General features: G+C 32.7%; 1 protein-coding gene across 2 annotated transcripts in view; it reads right to left on the reverse strand.

Annotated features, from left to right (window-relative positions):
* LOC143072399 (solute carrier family 22 member 6-A-like) overlaps nucleotides 1-10,404 on the reverse strand; it is a 31,303-nt gene extending 20,899 nt beyond the window's left edge. Inside the window, exons 1-3 of one of the 2 annotated variants that reach the window (XM_076247312.1) lie at nucleotides 10,096-10,404; nucleotides 5,429-5,640; nucleotides 4,329-4,559 (exon numbers count right to left, since the gene is read on the reverse strand). In XM_076247312.1, coding sequence (XP_076103427.1) covers nucleotides 4,329-4,559; nucleotides 5,429-5,640; nucleotides 10,096-10,282 — 630 coding nt within the window. In that variant the 5' untranslated portion in view covers nucleotides 10,283-10,404. The remainder of the gene's footprint in view (nucleotides 1-4,328; nucleotides 4,560-5,428; nucleotides 5,641-10,095) is intronic. The other variant, XM_076247311.1, reaches the window with a different exon arrangement.
* Between the last annotated feature and the right edge of the window lie 12,629 nt (nucleotides 10,405-23,033).

The following is a 23,033-nucleotide window of genomic DNA, read 5'->3' on the forward strand; positions in this document are numbered from 1 at the left end:
TAATTTGACTTATTCTTATACAAGTTTTTTTTAATGCCCGTGTCACACTGTCCCGATTTTTATATACGATGGACACCCGAATGAGAAAATTGTAAGTTCGTACGAAGTTGGTCCCGATCTCGTTAAAATACCAAAAAGTGACCGAAGCAAGTACGATGAATAACGAAGTCTATACGATGGTGCCGATATTATATACGATAGCAAAAGATGGACATACGAAGGTTAACCGAAGACGGGTTTTTAAGCTTCATATCTCAGCCGAAGCCTACACGATGGATCACGAAGGCTACACGATGGATTACAAAGGCTACACGATGGATTACGATGATGGCGCGATGGCCATACGATGTCTAAAAGATACGAACAGAATTTCGACAACATATTGTTTCTGTACAAGTGTGCATGGCAAGAAATCGATCATTTTGTCTAATTCTTATAAAACTTAGTTTATTATCCCCTCGCCTACTACATGTAAGTTGCGTGTAGATAAAATTGTTATGGACACTCTAGAACCAAAATGCTCAAAACTTGGTATGGTGTTAATTGTTAAGAATATCTTAATCGCTATTGACTTTAAAGTTCAAAGGTCAAGGTCACAGTGGCAGTTGTAATACAAGGCAATATCACCCTTGTGGACACTCTTAAACCAATATGCTTCAAAAGACTTTAACCACATTTGGTATATTGTTCCTCCTTGTAATGATCTGACATGTTTTACGTTCAAGGCCAAATGTCAAGGTCATGCAGATGGACTTGTTTTTTCTCCTTGAAATAGCATAATACACAGGAAATTGGTTGCTCATTTTTTTACCTGCTGGTTCTAAAGACAATATTAAAGGTATTTCCAGTGACTGAATGTTTTGGTTGATTTCTAAAAAAAATAGTTTATGTATCAAATATGCATATTCAATTTACCATTTTCTGCATGTGTCATATACAAATATGATGTCCATATTTGTCCCCAAAATGTTACATGTGAGGGGATGCCACGTTCGGCATTGCATTGTTTGAACTGTAAAATGTGTTCACTAGTCTGAATAATCACCCATAATTATGCCCATGTTTACTGATCTATCTTAAAGGAAAGGTAATGTGTTCGTTGGTCCCTTTTATTCAAAAAGAGCTCTTTCCAGGAGAATATCATAATAATATAGACAAAAGGAAGTATGTGGGGAAAGCAACAAACGCGGCAAAATATGACATATAGAAAACAAAATGGTTATGGCATAAACATTCGAGTGACAACAACTCAGACGATACATAAAAAATCAGAATAATGAAGAAAAAGTTGGTTCCCTATATACGTGTACCTGCAGTGTTGGTGTACGAGGCGCGTTTATGATTTTCTTTATGTTACTTGATATGAAAAATTGACAAAAAATAATATTTTACTTGTAAAAGTAAATCCTGAGCCTGTAACAGCTGCTCTTCTTGTTCCATTTGAATTAATAGATACAACGCTGTCGCCTTTCTTGTTCTCATAGAATCATATGATATGAGCTCCATGTTTTGTGAACGTCTTTCTTAACTGTCGTATTAGACTGACCAGTGCATATCGCGCATGGCACTTTAAATGTATTTTAGCGCGAAAATTAACTTACATTTAGCTGGATTTATTGCCGTCGTAGTTCCGTACTTTTATTCGATGGCAACACGACGGGATAACGAGGTCTTCACGAAGTCGTGTTGCCATCGTAAGACCTTCGGGTATCTTCGTGATTCATTCGTGTAGACATCGTAATGTTAAAACTGCCCGATGGAAACGGTGGAAACACGAATGCAATACGATGTGCAAAGATGCATTCCCGGTGACATTACGATGGTGAGGATGGTGTTACGAACTCAATACGAATCCTCAACATCGGACGCACCTTCGGGGATTTTTTAACATGTTAAAAAAATTAGAACCCTTCCCGAAGTTGTCCCCGAAGGCTAGAAAAAGTGGCCGATGGTTCTACGATGGTTAAAGATGGCACTACGAATAGCCCGATCTGGATACGATCAGTCCCGATTTTGAAAATTTCCATTATCGTGTTGCCATCGGCGTAAAAATCGGGACAGTGTGACGCGGGCATAAAGTAAACTAACAAACATATATGAAATACACATTTTTAAACAGCAATATATGCGATAGGTTAAAACAGATATTTCATATCTTTTGGATAGTTTTGTGGTGTATCGTAAATTATACCATAGCTTTTGTTGAAACCCCTCGGCAACCTCACTCGACTTCGTCTCGTGAGGTTATTGCCGGGGGTTTCAACAAAATCTATGGTATAATTTACGATACACCACAAAACTATCCAAAAGATATGAAATATCTATAACATATCAATCATAAATATATTAATGATTAATAGTTGTTCTTATTTTTGGCTTAAAAAGTATCATATGATCGGAGATATTTCACCATGAAGATGAGCATCTGGAGAGAAATGACTTGAAATGCAGTAGACAGTCCATGTACAGAGAGAGAGAAAACCTTTTGCTTTGCTGAATATTTAATATAAGATATGCCAAAAGAGAAGAAAATATAAGCTTTTGCTGATTATGTTTTGCTTTGCTCCCACCATCCGTATGGGCGGTAACTCTATATACCGCCAGACGTACTAGTAATGGAGCAGAAGCATTCCACGGGGAATTATTATGAACTGTTTTATGTATTTCATCCTAAAATGTTTGTCTTTTTGGACAATGAAGTGAAGTTACAAGCTACTACATACATTAAATTAGGAATTACCCATGCAGCAGCAGTAAGACGAAAGTATGTTTCAAAAAAGGAAACATTTGCCGTGTAAACTGCTGTTTCCAAGTCCGAATAAAGGTGGAGGGAAGTCATTTTTCTTCTAATTTGCGCAATCGTATGATTTATTTTTGGCGCAAATGATACCATGTAATTTTAAAACAGGTGGTGCAAACGTAGCATTGGAGAAAAAAGTTGTGGCGCAAAAGGACGCATTTTTGGCGCAAACGGATCTCTCCCAGTTTTCAATAGGTGCACTGTAAAAACGGTGTTTAGATCCTAAACACAATTCTAAGCACATCTTTTGTGCACTTTTTTTTACATGTTTAGATCTAAACGTGTCTCAGTACAATGTGTTTAGGATTGTGTTTAGAATCGTGTTTAGCTTAGAAAAATGTGTTTAATTTCTATACACTTTCATTTTAAACGTGTTTAAATTCACGTCATGTTTAAATATTATGTGCTTACTGAAAAATGTGTTTAGAAATTAAACACAATCCTAAACACGTTTAGATCTAAACATGTATCACAAGTGTTTAAATTCTAAGCACGATTTTTTAAGTGTGTTCACTATTGGTTTATTACCAATGTAAATTGCATGCCAAACTCCGCTATATATTAATGCTGTATATGTATATGTAAACTGTATAATTTGTGTATGTATTTAATCCTATGAGCTGTATATTTGCTTACGGAATAAAGATTATTACAATGATTGTATATTCTGGCGCGTGTAATTGTATAGTCTGACGCGTGTACAAAGTTGAAGGTGTTAATTGGATGTTATTGTAGCAATATTGTGAAACTATTACCCAGATGCATTAGATTCTGAAACGGCGAATTGATATCACTGGGCATGTTTATTTATTTTTTTGAAAATCTCTCAAGTTTTCCTTATTCTGAAATAGACATAAAACAGATTTTGCTCCATGTCTTTACAAATAAGAGTTAAATAAACACCATGATATATCGAATTTAAAGGCAAAACCCCCTAGTCTACCCGTCAGAAATAATCAAGCATAGTTAAGTTTCATTGAAGAGTGAATCATGCAGTGAAAGTTTTAAGATTTCTTGTTATTTGTCAATTTTATACACGCACAAAAAATAAGTAGTTATTCTATACTGGAACAAAATATTAAGATAGAGAGTTTAAATTTTAGACATACTACTGTCGCGAGATGGCTTGTGTAACTGTCAAAAGATACAAATGTCAACGTATTATAAAATGACAAACATATCTACAAAATGTTTACTATAACATAACAACAATCTATGTAACGAAGCAAAAAATAACAGGAATAACTCAAGCAACCAACAACCTAACGGTAAGGCAGAACTGAGTACATGTACTTCCAGAAACGACCTTATGGCACCTCATTATAGACTAGTACAACTTATAATTTATCTGAGTACTACATGTACATACTTAAACTAACGACGTAATGGTATCACGATACTTAAAGGTTTTTTTTTTATAAGACAAGTCCTATTTTTATATCTTATTAGCATTTTTAGTAAGTTTAATATAAGAAATTATCTGCTTTACAGTAACAAAAAATGGAAAAGGTAAGATTCAAGTACTTACGCCCTGAAATGTTCCTTGTAGAAATCTGAACACCAAAAATACTGAAATGTTAGGAGAGAACACAGTCGCCAAAGCTGTGAAAAAGTACATAATTCTAGCGAATATATTGCTTGGTTTTCGTCCTATCTTATCTGATATAGGAGAGAAAATAACTGCTCCTGTTGCTTGACCTAGCATAATCAGGGTTGTTGCCAGTTCTGAACGTTCTGCGCCACTGCAAACAAGATCCCACTGTTAGAAAAGAAGAATAGAGTTAAAGTAGATTTAATCGGTACTATTTCAATGAATAAAATGTACAAAGAACTGTAAATGCGCTGACATTCAATTTGTACTCCTTTGGTTCTGAAATTGATAACAATCTCACTGGAAAGGATACAATACGCTAAACAATATAAGAGGGCAATCAAAAACTGTTAGTTGAATAAATACAGATACGCCGAATCAATATACAACAAATTTGAACATTTTCAAACTTCAATTCTTACGCAAATATGTGGGTGTGATTGTAATATGTGTTAATAACTAAAAGATTCTCCTCATGTTTGATATTAACCAAAAAAAAATTGTGCAAAACAGTAATAAGTCAATTATGTAAATTTTAAATGTTTCTAGCGATTTGAAAGACATTTTTCTTCCTTCAACTGTCATCTATGGTTTAAAACTAAGGTTGCAACTTCAACATGATATTAAAATATGAACGGTTATGAGGACCTTAATTATCTTATTGTAGAAAACTTCAATAGCAAAATCATTTTCATGAGAATTTTACAGAATAAGTGTTGTTCTTAAAGATAAACAAAGATGCACTAATGAATAAAGAAATTAAAGACTCCCATCAATTTACACTTTTATTTATTACTGTTCTCTTTTACTTTTTATGCCCTTTCACCATTTTTTCCTCTGAAATATTTAGTTCGTTTTTTTCTAAAACTTTTGGTTTCCAGGAACCTAAAGGATAAGCATTTGTCGTGTGCATTGAAATCAGAATCAAATCAAATTGCTTGAAAATATGCTCCGTTCAGAGAAAATATCAATGAAAGTTTTGTAAATAATGAAGGATTATTTATCAACTTAAGAACTAATTTATACTGAATCAATACCTCAGTGACCGTCGTTCTGTCCTTTGGAATGTCATACTTGTAGCCATTCATACAAGCCTCCTTTGAGGTGAAACTGGAGAGAGACGTATTCACGCGTATACCTATATCACATTTCCCGTATGATATATCTATGGTAGATGATTGGCTAACATTACGGTCTTGTAAGTATTTGGTAGAGTTAATGTCTTCACATTGGTAAAAGGGTCGATAAGCTGAAATAAAATATCAAATGTATACAGGATAAAATCTTAGGGCAAAGTATTTTTTGGCCTTTTCATTTGCGGTTAGTGTGAAGGTTTAAAAGATAGCAAAAAGTACTGATTTCGGTCTTTGGTTCACAGGCACTTAATTGTCTCTGAAGAAAATTCCTTTATATATATATATATCTTAATAGAACACGTGTTAGAGACAAGTGTCTGTGCTTTATTTTATTGTTTTTGGTGAGTTCGAAACAGTACGAACAAATGTCAAAGACTGGTAAATGTTATAAAGGAATGTTTCTGAGGTTTCCTTTTATATACGCTGTGAATGAAGATCATCTATTAATTTCCCAGAAAGAAAACTCACCAAAGATACCATGATTATGTGATACGCCATGTAGACGAAAGACTCATCAGTGACGTTCGAAGAAAAAAAAAGAAGTACCCATAAAACGCAGTCATTAATTTGTAAAGAAGAGGTTGCCATACAAGATGCCTATCCTTTTTTTTTTAAATATACGTATTGTACAAGTTTTCTATGGAAAACTCAAAGACACCGTTCAGATCAACAACTAAAACACGTGTGCAGAAACAGAAGTCAAATCCGCTTAGAAGAAGAGTTGCGAAAACGAGTTGTTGACGCGGACGAACGTACAATACGAATGAACATGCGTTCTATGGAAGAACAATTATTATATATAAACTGACTCTGCTTGCTATAGTTTAGATTTCAGGCTATAACAGTCGGTTTATAACATCATCTTTATGCATGACAGATGCACCGTAATGTGTTTTAATGCTCTTATATTTGTAATCAAACGCGGCCAAGGTCAAGGTTGCTAAAGGATTCTTCAAAATATGTTCAAACCTAAATTTTATTGATATCAATGCATCAACAAAACATAATTTTTAGTTTTTTTTTACATCGTCAGAAGATTGATTTGAGTTTTTGACAACAAATTCATTGTAGGCGTATTTATCATTTAACTTAAAATTCCTCCATTAAGATAATGTCATTTCGATGAATAATTACTTTTTTGTGACTATTTTGATCGAAACTATCTAAAATTGACATAGAAAATATGAACTGAAGTCCATACAAAGAGTATTGTTGTAAACTTCATGATACATCTTTGGTATATTACATATTATCGATCCAGTTTGAAAGTAAAAAAACATCAAAAAGCGACTTACAATTCGACGACGTTACGCCTATTTGAACATTTTGTAGAGTATTTTTTGATATGGGCGTTTTTCAATAAAAACGTACTTTCTTGTCCCAGCCACTTTCAAAAAAATGTGTTTGATCTTTGCAAGTAATTTTTTGTGCAGTCAGTACATTGAATTAGATTTAACATTTTTAAGCAAAGAAACAGTTTATTTTTTAGAGGGATTGATAAGATATTGATTCTTGAATGGTCCAAAACAACCAAAATGGCATGTCCCTAGATCGCCTGTTCAACATTCATACTCTAAAATATCGTAAAAAAAATGTAGAAATAAATATTATTTTTACTTAATATAAGTTCTTTAATAATTCAAAAGTATGTTTAGAGCCAACATATTTTAATAAACAGCTTTTACATAGGATTTTTGATTTCAGAAGGTGTGTCCCTGACACAATGTCCACTACGAAACGAAGTCACTAAAATTTACTAATAAACAGTTTTATAAAATCAATGTAAGTTTTTGTTTGCAAGAGATATAAACATTAGGGTCTTACAAAAGAAGTGATGCTTTTATAACGGCAATTAAATTGTTGGTAAGAAAAATTGAGCACATCAAATGGACCAGAGTGATACCGTATTTTTGTAAATGTCCACTACGAAACGGGTCAAATCTCCTTCAGTATCTGGTTTTAAAATTATAAAAAAAATATCAGTGTACAGATTAATACAGGCTTTGATGAATACAGTCAGTCTTGTTACTATTGCAATATAGGGGTTGTGGGGAAAAAATAAAACATGTGAATATGTCCCCTACGAAACGGTCACCTACGAAACAAGTTTGGGAGAAAAACGTTCGCAGTGGACACTACAATTCCCATGCAGTCTTTTTTTTTACTCTTTTGTCAATTATATTCGTGCAAAACAAATAACAAGGGTTAGTTTCATGTTATTTTTATTATGTTTTTATTAACATAGAATAGGGTTGATGTCAACTACGAAACTTTTTGTCCACTACAAAACGGTTTTGTCAACTACGAAACGCATCAAAATGTCCTCTACGTAACATGAGTTGTACCTTCATATGTGAAGTACTGTCTAGTCTTTATCGATAAAAAATGGTTCTCCAATTCAGAAAAAAATGTGATTTTTCTAGTGTATAAAGTAAACAAACTGGAATGTCTATAAGAAACATTTAAAATTGCAAAAATATGTGTGTTTAGAAGCAGTTTCGTCGAAACAGTACACAAATTATGAAAATAATATCATTTTAAAGAGTATTTAAGGTAGATCATAAGTAAATGTTTTTTGAGACAGAATTTTCTTATAATTTGCCAAAATGAAGATTTTACTATGCTTTTTAAAAAAAATATAATAAAAAGTATGGGTCACCGTGCTATTTTTCAAGCTATGAGTCGTTGAAAATTGCCTAAATTTGGTTAGTTTGTTCATGTAAAAACACATAAGAGTGCATAAAAGAAGTTCTATGAGATAGAACTTTGAAATAAATTGTGAGAAGATAGGTTTCATAATATGTTTTAAGAAAATAAAAAGAAAACATGGTGTCACCGAACTTGTTTTCTTGTCACATGTAAAAATAAAAAATTTCCCAATTAGCCCAGTATAAATTGTGTACTAAAAGAGTTATTTCCCCTTAAATTGCTCCTTTGAAAAAAATCATTTTAAAAACCAAAAAGGTTGATATTTGTTAAATATTTTGAATAATACAATAAATTAACAAGTTTCCTTTATATAAATAAACAGTCTAACCATTAAATTGCAAATCTTTTTCCAAATTTGCTGATTTGGGCAAATAACTAGATCGATTTTGTACAATCCAAGATGGCGGTATACCATGAATCTACCTTAAGACTGCACGATTTGTTTACAAACAGGTCTATATGAGAGGTATTTAAAATAACTCTTGAAAATAAATTATAGACAAGTTGATTTTCCATTTTTTTTAGGTCTGAAAAGAACGCTTTTATTGAAAAACGCCCGTATATATAAACCACTTTGAAACTTTGAATGATGAACTAGAATTAAATTCAAAACAGTGTGGCTGTGGCCATTGATTGACACATTAAATTCATCCATTAACTGGGACAATTTACGTGAACGTTTGTCTGTAACGACCACTGTTCACGACGTACCTACGATAGACATTTAAACTGTGGGGTCACCAAAGGTTTCTTAACGCCTTTAATTATAAAATAATTCGAAAAATTAATCTGGAATAACCTTTCTGTTTTGATTTTTATAATTGATATAAATCAAAACATCGTGTTACTTTATTAAGGTGTTGAGAACCTTTGGTGACCCCATAGTTTAAGTGTCTTTAAAAGTACATAGTGAGCAGTGGTCGTAACATACAAACGTTCACCTAAATTGTCCCAGTCAATGGATGAATTTAATGTGTCAATCAATGGCCACAGCCACACTGTTTTGAATTTCATTCTATGTGACCGTACTTTTATTACATATCATTAAAACGTATATATGTAATATGATAAAGAGCTGCGCCATGGCCGCTAATAAGCCAGGCGCTTTTTCAATGTTAATTCCGATGTTTATTTCAAATACCAAAAAGGACTGGGAAATTACTTTAATATATAAACCAGTCACAAAAGTTTGATGACAAATGCTCAAGCCTTTTCGAGTTATTGGTAGAAAACTAGAAATTCCCATAGCTTAGACAAGTAAAAACTAAAATTTTATAAAAATCTAAATGGAGCTTACGTCAATAATAAACAATTCACCAAACGGTTTCATGAAAATTGGTTAAAGCGTGTTAAAGTAAACAGGCGAATAAAAAAAAGTATATGAAAGATAACACTCCTAACAATAAAAAAAAAACTAAACTTTTAAGTAAGTCGAAGTTGTACGCAAAATTTTACCAAAATATGTAACTTATAGCCAATTGATGTTTGATACGTATTGATTATAAATCATATTTTATAAAAGAGATAAATTGCGAAAATTCACTAAACGCGAGAATAAAAAAAAAATAGGAACAAAGGCTAAAAAAAAAAGTATAAAGTTAAAGAACATTTAGGACCAAAAATTCTGAAAGTTTTTGCCAAAAACAGATAAGGTTATCTATTCCTGGGTAGAAAATCATTAGAAATTACATTTTTGTGAAAAGGGCATACATATACTTTTGTATATAGTTTGCTTGTTAGTTATGCATTTATTTTTCATTCTGTAATTTGAAAAGGAAAGACATTATTAGTATCTTCATATGCCTAGGAATTCTCTATATATGAGTTATATATCTTATAGAATCTATATGAAAACTTACCTATATAAACGGATGAAATTAAATGAAAACTATCTTCCAATACAAAGAAACATATTAAAAGTAACTGAATTTTTTGGTATTTTCCAAAACCTCCTAGTGTTTTCAGGATGTTGTCTACGTCTGTAGCCGGACTAATTTCATTCAGTCTATTTTGACCTGAGCTACAAGTTATTGTAGATACCTCCATGTTCAAATGTGTATCATAATAAGTAACACTTTCGTCAAATACTACTGTTACCTCTAGGATTGTTTACAAGATATACTGTCTAAAAAGTATTACGCACATTTAAGTATATACGCTCATCAAATTATTAAAGATGTGCATGATGACCTAATTTGAAGTGTTACCAGTGTAATTAAGGATTTTTTCTTTTTATATGTTTTGTCTTCTCTTTAAATGTCACCAGTGATGTACATGTTACAATAAATTGTTTTGTTCTTGTAATGATAAAAACCTTGACAGTTTTGTTACGTGTTTATCAGTATGATTATCTTCTACAGCATGTGAAGAGAAATGACCAAAAACTAACAATATCATGAAACATCTAAGTCAAGTTGTGGTTATTAGGAAACAATAGCGTCCAATACAGTGTAACCTGTGCAATCTGACACTCTTATTTGGGGGGGGGGGGGGGGGGCGGCAGCAAAAATGATGGATTGAGCAGGGTGTCGGAAAACTTTTTTCTGAAAGGATTTGTATATTTTGGGACCATGAAAATGTGTCGGTTAAAGCAGGATGTTGGAATACTTAGGTGTCGGATAAGGCCGGTTGACTGTAATATGAATAATGGCAAATTGTCAGGTCATTTTTGGGCCCTTTAGCTATGCTGTTCAGTGTGAGATAAGACTTCTCGCTGAAGGCCGTACTTTGACCTATAATTGTAAACTTTTTATACATTGTGACTTGGATGGAGAGTTGTCTCATTGGCACTCATACCACATCTTCTTATTCATAAATAGGATATCTTTTCACACAAGTGAACACTGAAGTTCTACTGAAATGTGTGTAACTTGCTGTTATTTTTTTACTCTTAAGATGTGTTTAGAAAAGAACCGATGGCAGTGGTAATCTGTGACGTCAGATATGCATTTCATCTACATTCAGTTCTGACTCCTGTGCATTCCTAAATTTATTTGCCTACGTGGTGTTAACGTATATTTATTCCGCCTAACAGAAGTTCCACTTGAAACTTTGTTATAAACAATGTCATAATACCTGTTCCAGTTGGAACAAATATTCTATACCATTTATTCCGTTAGGAATTTATACTGTAATATTTATTCCAGTGGAAATATTCATTCCAGTGGAAATATTCATTCCAGTGGAAATATTCATTCCAGTGGAAATATTTATTCCAGTGGAAATAATATTCCAGAATATTCTTCTATTTCGCGACAGTGGGTTATAAATCATGATAATTGTTTCATCATTTACATTATTTGTTACTACATTCTGTAATATTTTGTCTTATTTTTGAACAGGTGAATATAAAACATTCATTATCTGAAAGACTATAAAAATCAACTACTAAGTCATTAAAAATATACATAACCGGCAATCAAAAATGATACATTGATGTTATTGCATATTGCCACTCCAATTAAACAGTACAGGTTTTTTAAAATCCTCCTGAATATTTTCTGAACAAAAATAAATATACAGTGTAAAAAATAATAGGAAAGTATTGCATGTAAACAAAAATTAAGACAAAATAAGGCTATAAATATAAAAAAAGAAGATGTGGTATAATTGCCAATGAGACAACTATCCCAAAAAGACCAAAATGACACAGACATTAACAACTATAGGTCACCGTACGGCATTTAACAATGAGCAAAGCCCATACCGCATAGTCAGCTATAAAACGCCCCGATAAGACAATGTAAAACAATTCAAACGAGAAAACTAACGGCCTTATTTATGTAAAAAAAAAAAGCCCATTTTTGACCAGTCTATAAATTCTGATTCCAATGCAAATGTGCCTCTATAACTTGTCATATTTGGGTCAGTATGACACTGTATATTGAAATCGACACCATTCTTATAAGTAATATTATAGGATAAACTTGAACATGTTATATTTTCCAGGCTAAATTCTGTACAATTTAAAGTAGTTATGTTCAGCGTATTCATATCGCGAATGGTATAAAAATCAATGTTGTAAAGAGATTTTCTTAATTTTTCTTTAACAGATGTATCAGTGACAAAATACCAAAGAAAAACATAGAAAATATACAAATGCTGAGTAAGATTCCAATACCAAACAGCCCTGTCCAAGAAGGCCTATGTATAAATAATACCGTATTTGAATGTGACATTCCTTGTGACATCAGGATAAATAAAATAGCAACAAAAACCGCCATATACATGAACTTATATATAAATTGAATGTACACTAATGCACCGAATAATACGAAACCACCACATCCTATTAATGCAACAATTATAAATATATGCCTTAGAAAAACTGAATATGTTATTTTGAACGTAATTGATAATGACCAAAATAGTGAAAAAGTGAGCAATATAACATATATGCTTTTCGTCAGCGGCACCAAGGTAATATTACCAGATTCTGCAACTTGCCCAACGCAATAAACTGCATTTTGACTTTCTTTACTAATCATAACGGAAAACCATACTGGTAGACCAATAGTCATTACAATAAAGGTAAACAGGACTAAAGAAAATACTGCATGAGTCTTCTCAAGTGATTGTTTATACGTTGCACTGTAGCTTATATATTTGGCTGTTTTAGAACTGGAATCGATCAACTCATATGCTGAAAAGCCACTTTCATTACATAAATAAGGATCAGCCCCATTCCGTAGCAAAGTTTCTATGCAACCACTACACTCCTCTATTACTAAGCGCCTCTTAATAACAGAATGTAAGGGTGTATCACCCTCTTTGTCTGGCATGTGTACACAGTCCCGACAAACAACTCTGAGTGCAGTTTGAAGGGTAATATTCGAAAGCACGGTCCTCAAAGCTGACAGAGCTGGTTTGTTATATCCATTTTCCTCTTCTGTGCTTTGATTAATCCCAGAGCTATGTATGAGCAATAATTTTGTTGCACGGTTACTCTTTGTGTAATGTAAAGGTGTTCTATCGAAATGATCAGGTATTTTTACCTTATCTTTTTTACAAAGCAGAAGAGCTACAATTTCGATGTTGTTGTTTATAACCGCCAGATGGAGAGCAGTAAGTCCGTTATTGTCAACTATGTTTACTTTTGGTGTCGGCTTTCTGCATATCAAATCTCCTTGGTCGTCTTGAGTTGAGTCAAAACAGTGATCATCGTTCTGATGTAATACTTCATGTAATAAAGCCTTCACGGCAGCTATATTATTTAATATTACCGCGTAATGGAGAACTGCCTATCTCCTTTTTGTTTTAGAATCAATATTCTCTGATCGAATACTTGATCTCAATTTTGTTAAGTCATTTTGTCGGACTGCAATATGAAGTTCGGTTTGATTTAAATCAGATGCAAGCATCAAACTTGTCAATTCGTGTTTGTTTGCTGTAACCGAAACTGGAATTTCATTGCAAACCATCCTCTCGGGTTAACCTTTGCTCCTTTGCTCACCAGTAAGCTTACCATGTCATATCGACCTGATTTTCTTGCTATATATAACGGTGTTTCCCAAAATTCCGAAAAGCAGTTAACATCTGCGCCAGAAGAAATTAACTGTGTAACAATATCTATGCTACCACCCAAAACAGCTAGAGGAAAGAAGGACTCGAATGTTAGTTGCTGTATAATATCTCTTCCTAGAAACCATTTACGTTCTATAGTAGTAATCTTGCTCCATGTATACTTGAAGAACTCATAACAGCCGAAGGCAATAATCCAGTACATAAGTGTACTTCTGGACCATACAGCCTCTATAACACGACTAATTGCATCGTTGTTATCTTGGAATTCTTTATTTGATGAACATATTTCTTCTACCTTTTTCCCTACAACTGACTGGTCCCTATAACTGGATAAAAACTCAACAGTCTTTTCAAAGATGGACTGATCCCTTTGTACTCTCTCGGAGCTAACCTTTGTCAATAAGGTATGTATCGATACAAACATGCTCCGATTATTGTCAATAGTGATTCCAAATATACGGACGAAGTTTCTATTCTTAAAAAGGTGGCTCATCAATAAACTGGAAAATCTCCCACTTTTTAATTCATTAAACAATCTATTAAATAATGGTCTAAATGATTTTCATTTAACTCGTCTTCCTGAATTATCACAATATTCTCATCTTCATTGTAATTCTCATTTTCATCGGAACAAATTCCAACTCTGACCCGATCTCTTATGAACAAGATATGACACTCTAAAAACATTACTTTCGGATTAAAAGTACAGAAATGACAACCGACGGTCTCTGCAAGAGCGTCATGAATAAACCGTATATTGTAAATGTCCTTTGTGAAATAAGATCCCATAGCAGAGAGGGCACTTTCCTCAAGTTCTTTCTTCGACATGTTTCTTTGAAGCCCACAAGTTTGAATTATTGTGTATATTTTCTCGTCACATTCATGCGAGTCAATGTCAAACATACTTCTACTTAGAGTACCATTATATAACATACATAGCACCAATGTACAATATAACTTCTTATTTTCAATACTAATCTTAATAAGTTCCTCATTCAAAAGTGATAAAGGTTGCCTAAAGAATGCAATTCTTTTTCTGAATCTTTCCTCATTATTTGAAACTAATTTGCAAAGAAGTGGAAAGGCATATTTTGAATCACACATTATCTCAATCTCTTCTGCTTTTATTTCATTCTCTGTGTTACTTCGATTTAAGTGTTTCAATAACATTTTCCGTTTTTCCTCTTTTGAAAGTGCAGTAGACTCGTGTTCTAAATTAATGACTACCTGGTTTAAAAGTGTCGATGCATTTTTGAATCTTTTGTGACGTTCTACTTGTAATCTCAATGTACACAATATTTTGTTTGAACCCATTTCTGTTTTCAAGTAGCATATCAGCTTTTCGTTTATTCTTTCCCATTTTTCCAACAGTGTAAGACTTAAATCGTATTTTCCAAGGACATCATCAATAAGAAAAACTTGTTTTTGATTTGTTTTGTATTTGATTATATCCTCTGGGGACTCTACGGGAACAATTTCAAATCCTTCTGAATGAAGCTTTAATGCGATGTGTCGGATGGTGGCTGTCTTTCCCAATCCTGAATTTGATATCACCAACATACAATCAGACTCCTTTACTTTGTCATACACAAATTCTGTTCCCTTTGTCTCGTAAAAACTTTCGTCTTCTATCCGCCATGCATCAACTATAGCTGCATTAGCTTCTGTAAAGATTCATAGATATAAGCAGTAAATAAAAGAAAGAAAACACGAAATTCACATGATTATTGACCAAAACAAATCATGCTTCAGAGTAACTACAACAGACCCCTGTAAAGTTTTTTCTTAAGATAAAATTAAGGTGGTACATAACACTACAGAGAGATAACTCTGTAAAAATTAGTTGAACGTTTTATTGCTTATCTAAATACTTACACTTGCGTTGCCTTGAGGTGTCATCTTAAATTAATCGTGTACTATTCATTAACTCAACATTAAACAAACCTGCTATGTTTTTTGGAAGATGTCCTTCCCTGTAAAATGAGAAATCACTTCTATCTGTTCATTTTCCTTTTCACATTCAAGGTATTCCTTTTTAAGATGGTTTAGTTCTGCGTTTGCACGTTTTGCTAGTTCTCCATCAAGATCAAGACTTAAGATATCACTGACCTCATGTGGTCTTTGGCCATTATTTAAAGATGCCTAAAATGAGTTGAGCATATATGTCAAAGTCATAAGAAACGAGTGACCGGTGAAAAGTAATGTTCTTCCAATTCTTGAACCAATGCATATGTTATATTAAAATTTTGTCTTTGGCAATTCACAAATTTACTATAACAACTCGAATTGCCAAAGACAAAATTTTAATATAACATATACAATCATCATAAACTTAGTCTTCTGTGCACAAGTTTGTCATTTTTTTCGCATAAATTTCGTATAATCGTCATTTTTTTTTCAATCGGTCAGTGTTGTTGTAAAAATATGGCAGGTAATTAAAGTTCGTGTTTTGAAGCCGAAGTTTAACGATTGTCACCTGTTTGTCAACAATCAACAAAAAATCAACAAAAAATGGAAATTTAGCACGTGTTTAACATGTAAATCTAGATAATAGTTTATTTTAAGGACATCCATGCGTATTGCGATCACCGGATTTTTACGAGATGGGTCACACTGAGGTCACTTTGCATACGGAAAATATGTCGGGGGAATTGCTTCCGTGAAGGAAGCAATTGAAATAAAGTAAACTTCTTCTAAATATGAATAAATTAAAGAATTTTCTTCAGAAAAAAGTATATGTACATAAGTTTTATGATGAAAACTATCCCTTGAGTTATAAAAAAACATATGCATTAATTTTTTAATTTGAGGTTTCTTATGACTTTAATTAATGAATGATAAGCTTATCGGGCGTATAATATTTGAAGATTTACTAGTTATCATTTTTTAAATTTTTTTATTGAAAGGACATACATCAAAACATTTTTCTTTAGAAACAAGCTGAGGCCCACCTCCGGATGCGGGGTTTTCTCGCTGCGTTGAAGACTCATTGGTGGCCCTCGGCTGTTATCTGCTCTTTGATCGGGTTGTTGTCTCTTTGAAATATTCCCCATTTCAATTCTCAATGTTATTATAAAAAGTACTCAAAAGATACTAGGCTTATAATTTAGGTAGCCAGATGCGCGTTTCATCTATCCTCGTGTAATAACGATTTTTCAGAAATTGATGGACACGCTTGGGCATTTTTAAAATATGGAGATGATCTAAGAAGGTATAAAAAATAGCTATTTGAAAAAGACGCTGAATCTCATACAATTAATATATAAGTTACACACACATTTCAGTGCTTACACCCCACCGCCTTGTTTTTTGTTGCTGTTGATGTTTCTTAAGGTTTTGCTCGATTGATTACTTTTTTTATTCATTTTTCCGTGTATAGTTTAAGTGTCTTAACTTGCCTCTTGATTATGTTCACTCGAGAAGCAGTGAAGATAATGCAATTAAATAGAGGCAACGGTTCGAATCAGGTCCAAGAACGGTTAATATAATATTAAAAAAAGGATGAACTTGTAATGTCTTAAATACAACATGACACAAAATGATGGAATGTGGTTCGGTTGTTTCACCATACTTTTTCAACGCGAGTCCATTTGTCTGTAAATTCATGTTTATCCATAGAAGTTACTGCTGCATGGGCTAACTTATTTCTGTACCACTTCATTGTAGCTAAGTGAGCTCCAGGTAATATATCACTCGGAATCGGAAGTTGATCCCAACCATTTGAGGGCGCAAATAAACCTCCTATATTACGCAGTAGACATATAATCAGTGTTAGATCAAAGTCCTTAGAAGAAGTAGCTAAAACAAAAAGAGTAAGATAATATGAAAAGATGTTGGGTTAATTCCCCTTATACTCATTTCACACTACTGTTATTTTCACAAATCTGTACTATAAAACTTTAGGGAATCACATCTTTATAAATATTCTTTAAGAGCATTGCGAATTTTTAGTTTAATGAACAAATTTTTGTTATTCTAACTTCTTATATTTTTACAAATATAGATTATTTTTGCTTGATAATAATTGATTTAATTATGGCTAATGGGAGGTAACTCAGAAAATGTGTTAAGGAATGTACTTTTTGGCATAGTATGAAAAAAGCTATTATTCTTTTTGTTTATACTCGCATACCAAGGGGTATAAGGGCACAACACACTAATAAGAAAACTAAGGACTGAGCAACACGAACCCAACCTGGAAGCGATGTGAACTTATGTGATTTGGAAGGGTAAGCATCCCGTCATCATGATCATGCAAGTACATATCCGGTGATAAGTCTTATTCGGGGATGTTACTAACGATGACAAAGTACGGAATTTTTGGTTACGACGATTAGAACATATCATTGGTCATCTGTGACACAGATATTCCACAATAGTCAATAGTGTTGGCATACGTCTTTCGAAAGGAATAACTAGAACTTTACCACTTGGAACCCTTGGTTCAACAGCTTTCTTGTAAGAAACAAATCTGTATCAAGTAAATCATGATAGGAAACGCAAGCTCTGAAATATATACTCCATATGCAGGCGCTGCTGGAATGATGCTACATAAACGAAAAGTTTAAAATATCATCCTTTGAGTCGTTAAGTTTGTTCTCAAACACGATCATTGTCAATTTCAAGATGTAAATCCAGACACGAGACAGACGGTTATCAAAACTGAAAAGAAACATCTTGTCATTAGCTAAAAATTGAAAAAGAAATCTAATTTCTATTAAAACTTTTAACAGTATTGTTAACTCGTCCACAGGTTGGAAATTTGAAGCATGAAAACTTCAGATCGATAGACTGAAAATCACAAGTCAAAGTGAATCTCAGAACAAAAGCTAAAACGTTTCTACATAGAAAAAGACAGTTCGATTTAACTCATGTGTCGGTTGGCGTAAACAAAACAGGCTGAATCGAATCCATTCTTTATTTTGTTACAGAAACAAAAGTGTATAAGTTTGAGCTTTCTAAAAAGCTGTGGACTGCTTCGCTTTATCATAATTTAAGGTAATATGTGTGCATGTGGTTGTTGATTTAGTATTGGAAATGCGGTATTTTTAGAAATTGACTTACTTGAAGAGTGTGCATTATACACCCATGCTTTTAAAATTTTGTTCTCTTTACTTGTTGAAAATGAAAACATTTACAAATAGACTCGACTATTGGAAGTTGTGCCTCTCTGGAGGTGTGCCTAGATTGGCAGAAGTTATAAAATACAGACAATACATTTTTGTAAACATTGAATAGGAACATTGTTTAGGGACGACATCAAAAGTTCAATGTAGGATAAAAAAATTAATTCACATAGATTTTTCACTGACCCCCCCACCCCCCCTCTTAACTTAATTTGGGAAAAATTGATTTACCTATATGGATATATGTAAAATCGATTTTGGATTAACAAAACTTGCAGCAATGTTGACCCCCCCACCCCCAAACTATTTGATTTAAGTTTTTTATCCTACATCGATCTTTTGATGTCGTCCCTTAGTAAAACAAATCGCGCATATTGCAAATTAACATTTTTTTATTATGGCCTTTTGCTCTTATGTATTTATTACATATACCTGCTATTAAATGCCAGTGCTTAATAATTTATTTATTTATTGATTTTATGCTTTTTAGTTTGTTAGTATTTTATGATAATCAAGTGATCTAATGGTTCCCTCACTCAATGCACATAGAGGTGCTTGCCGCATGAGCTTTGACTCTGGAGGCTCAGAAATCAAAATTAATTTGCTTTCATTATATTTGCATGCTTTTTTATTTTTATTTATTAGTATTTGCATGATGCTGCATGATTTTTATGTGATAGTCGGTTAAAGAGCTCACCAGAGCTCATGTTTTGTCTGTTATTATGTACATGTATATATATGCCGACTCTAAATACATTTTACTTACTTACTTAACAAAGCAAATAAACACGTATTAATAATTGTATTTTAATTTCAGTGTGCAATATATGCATAATAAAACGAATATGAATTAAAAGCAGTTGATCGGAACTGAAATACACATAGTTAATTTTACCGGCATTTGATGTCTTATCCTGAGACAGAAAAATCTGTAATTCTTTATTTCTTTTAAGTCAATAGCTGTTACAAATCTCAGCCGCATCGTAAAGCAACCAATTAGAATTTATATGTGATAAGTTATTATTTCAAGATGGCGTGTATGTCGACTGAATTAAGGAACTAATAGCTCCGCACCGTGATGCGAACAAATATGTAACATTCGTAGGTTTAATCACAGATTTACGCCACAATGTTAACGTTATCAAAAAACAGAAGGTGAATGTAAAAGAAAAACTGTTAATTATATTATTATGATATTTTTACCTGTTGTTCCAACAGGCATCGGAGTTTTGAAATCGAAGTCATGATCACAAAATTAGAGCATCTGAAGAACAACTTTGATTCGTTGTTGTTACGGCAGAAATTGCCTTTAAATTGTAGCCAACAAAAGACACAAATCAATAATGAAATTTAACAATATTTATTATACAAAAGTTTACAAGAAGTATTACACAAATATTACTGTCAACTTAACTGTGAAAATATGAGTCCAATCTTTTATCTTTATCTGTATCCGGATATCTTTCGGAATCCAATCTGAAATTTACGTTCACTACTACGGTCACAATCCAGTATGATGTTGTTTGTAGAATAAAAGTGTCAATCCAAATGCTATGAATATTAATGTCTTTCGATGTCTAAGTCTAAGTGTGTCTGTTTAACTTTAGTGTCTGTATATATATAGTTGTCACGAAAAATTCTAGAACACTCTAGAATGGAACGTCCTAGAAAGTTACAACGGAAGTTTCTAGTAAAATGTAGAAGTTTATATAACGCATCTTTTATTAGGATCATTCTGGAATCATTATGTAAATCAAATGGAAAGTTCCAACCATTCTGTGATTGTTCCAGTGATTTATAAACTGCACAGTTCTAAGATTATTCTGTAAACAACTATCAGGTCACACAACACAAATCAGGCCAACATTAATAAATACAATAATTACAATATCATAACACTGTATTCAGTCAAGAATTTCGTTTTTCATCTTTGCCAACATCAGTCACCTGTTTTCCTTTATATTTCAGAAAGGCAAGTACTCTAGTATCTGTTTAAATAAAAGTTGATTACAGCTTACATTTTGACCTATAAGATATATATGCTTAACTAATGCATTCATTTATACTCTCTTCCTCTTCCATTAATTTCTAATTAACAAAGATATTATTAACGTAGTTAAATAAAAATCATAATAATTATAACTATAGTAAGTTCCTGAACACAAAATTCTTAAAGGATGTCATTGTCAGAGTGCGGCTGCGTTAAAAGACGCTACTTAATGCTGAGGTTGAAATAATCTCTCCCTAAGTTTTATTTAGTTCCGTCCTCCCCTGTTCACGACCAATCATTGAATTTTGACTCGTCATAAGCAGCACGGTGCACTTACGTCCCATCTTTTCTGTGAATAATTTTACGAATTGTTGTTTGTTTGGATTTGTATGTCATGGTGCTCAGTGTCTTTTTTCATTCTACTTATTTTTGTTATTGCGCCCTGGGTTTATATTTTTTAAACATCATAGTAGAGAACCTAGGAAATCGGCTTCAGTGAACGCCGTAAAAGTTCCAGTGTAACATAAATACCATAAAGCATTTCATGACAGTGTAACGGAATGCCTTTTAAGAGTTTCAGTGGAACAGAGGTACCTTTTAAGAGTTTCAGCGTAACAGAGATACCTTTTAAGAGTTTCAGCGTAACAGAGGTATCTTTTAAGAGTTTTAGCGTAAAAGAGGTATCTTTTAAGAGTTTCAGCGTAAAAGATTAAGAGTAATAGAGGTTTCTTTTAAGAGTTTCAGTGTGACAGAGGTACCTTTTAAGTGTTTCAGCGTAACAGAGGTATCTTTTAAGTGTTTCAGCGTAACAGAGGTATCTTTTAAGAGTTTCAGCGTAACAGAGGTATCTTTTAAGAGTTTCAGCGTAACAGAGGTATCTTTTAAGTGTTTCAGCGTAACAGAGGTACCTTTAAGAGTTTCAGCGAAACAGACGTACTTTTTAAGTGTTTCAATGTAACAGAGGTATCTTTTAAGTGTTTCAGCGTCACAGAGGTATCTTTTAAGTGCTTCAGCGTAACAGAGGTATCTTTTAAGTGTTTGAGCGTAACAGAGGTATCTTTTAAGTGTTTAAGTGTCAAAAAAGAAGCGGAAGATACCAAAGGGACAATTAAAATTCTTAAGTCGAAGAGAAACCGATTTTACCATGGCAAAAAAACGAAAAACGACGAACAGACAAATAGTGAAACTTGCAGAGGTATCTTTTTAATGTAACAGGTACATAAATGGGTGATTTCGGTGAATTTTATGAAAATTACAATGCAACTTAAGCATACGAAACTTTATTGAATATCGAAAATCTAATAAATATAATTTTAATACTTTCTGAGATATAGTAAATTACATATCCGGAAAATAGAATTACAAATGTATAGAATAAAAGTAGTATCGTAAAAAAGTTCAGCAATTTTGATTTTATAAATTGTTATTTTTTTTCCCCTGTACTATGATTTTTTTATCATATATAAGTTAAAATTTCCGTTTTATTGAATTAAAAGTTAAAGGGGTCATCAAATTAGTTATCTTTAAATGATACAGTTATATTTTTAAATAAACTATATCTTTTCAATGTACACTGTTTGTGTACGTCAAGGGAAAACTAATAGTTTGATAAACTTTATATATAATATAGACGGAAGTGTACTTCTAGTATTTTACAATTTTATAGGAGGATTCATCGACAGAAAGGAAAGCACTGTAGATTATGCATGTAGATGTTTATCACTTTTCTTATATCAAGTAGGTGAGCACATAAAGACTGTAATGCAGAATGTCAATTTCATTAGCAACACCACGTGGCTCTTTAGTTAATAGCGATAATTTTCCATCTCAAGCGAGTAGCATGATATGAAAAATTATCACAAAAAAGATCAAAGGAAAAATGAACAAAATAGCGATAATATTAATTGTTCCATTTCTTCCGTTTTCTGACTCAAACTCAAAGCTCAAACACACCAGAAGAATTTAAAACAACTGTCACATTCCTGACTTGGTATAGGCATTTCCTTTTGTGGAAAATGGTGAATTAAACCCGCTTTTATAGCTAGGTAAACCGCTTATTTTGACTAGAATTTGTTAACAAAAGAAACAGACATAAAAGGTAAAAATATCAAAAATAAACACATATCTGCAGCTTTTGTTTGGATTATAAAGTTATGTG

The sequence above is a fragment of the Mytilus galloprovincialis genome, chromosome 4, assembly GCF_965363235.1.
Source record: "Mytilus galloprovincialis chromosome 4, xbMytGall1.hap1.1, whole genome shotgun sequence".
Taxonomy (NCBI): Eukaryota; Metazoa; Mollusca; class Bivalvia; order Mytilida; family Mytilidae; genus Mytilus; species Mytilus galloprovincialis.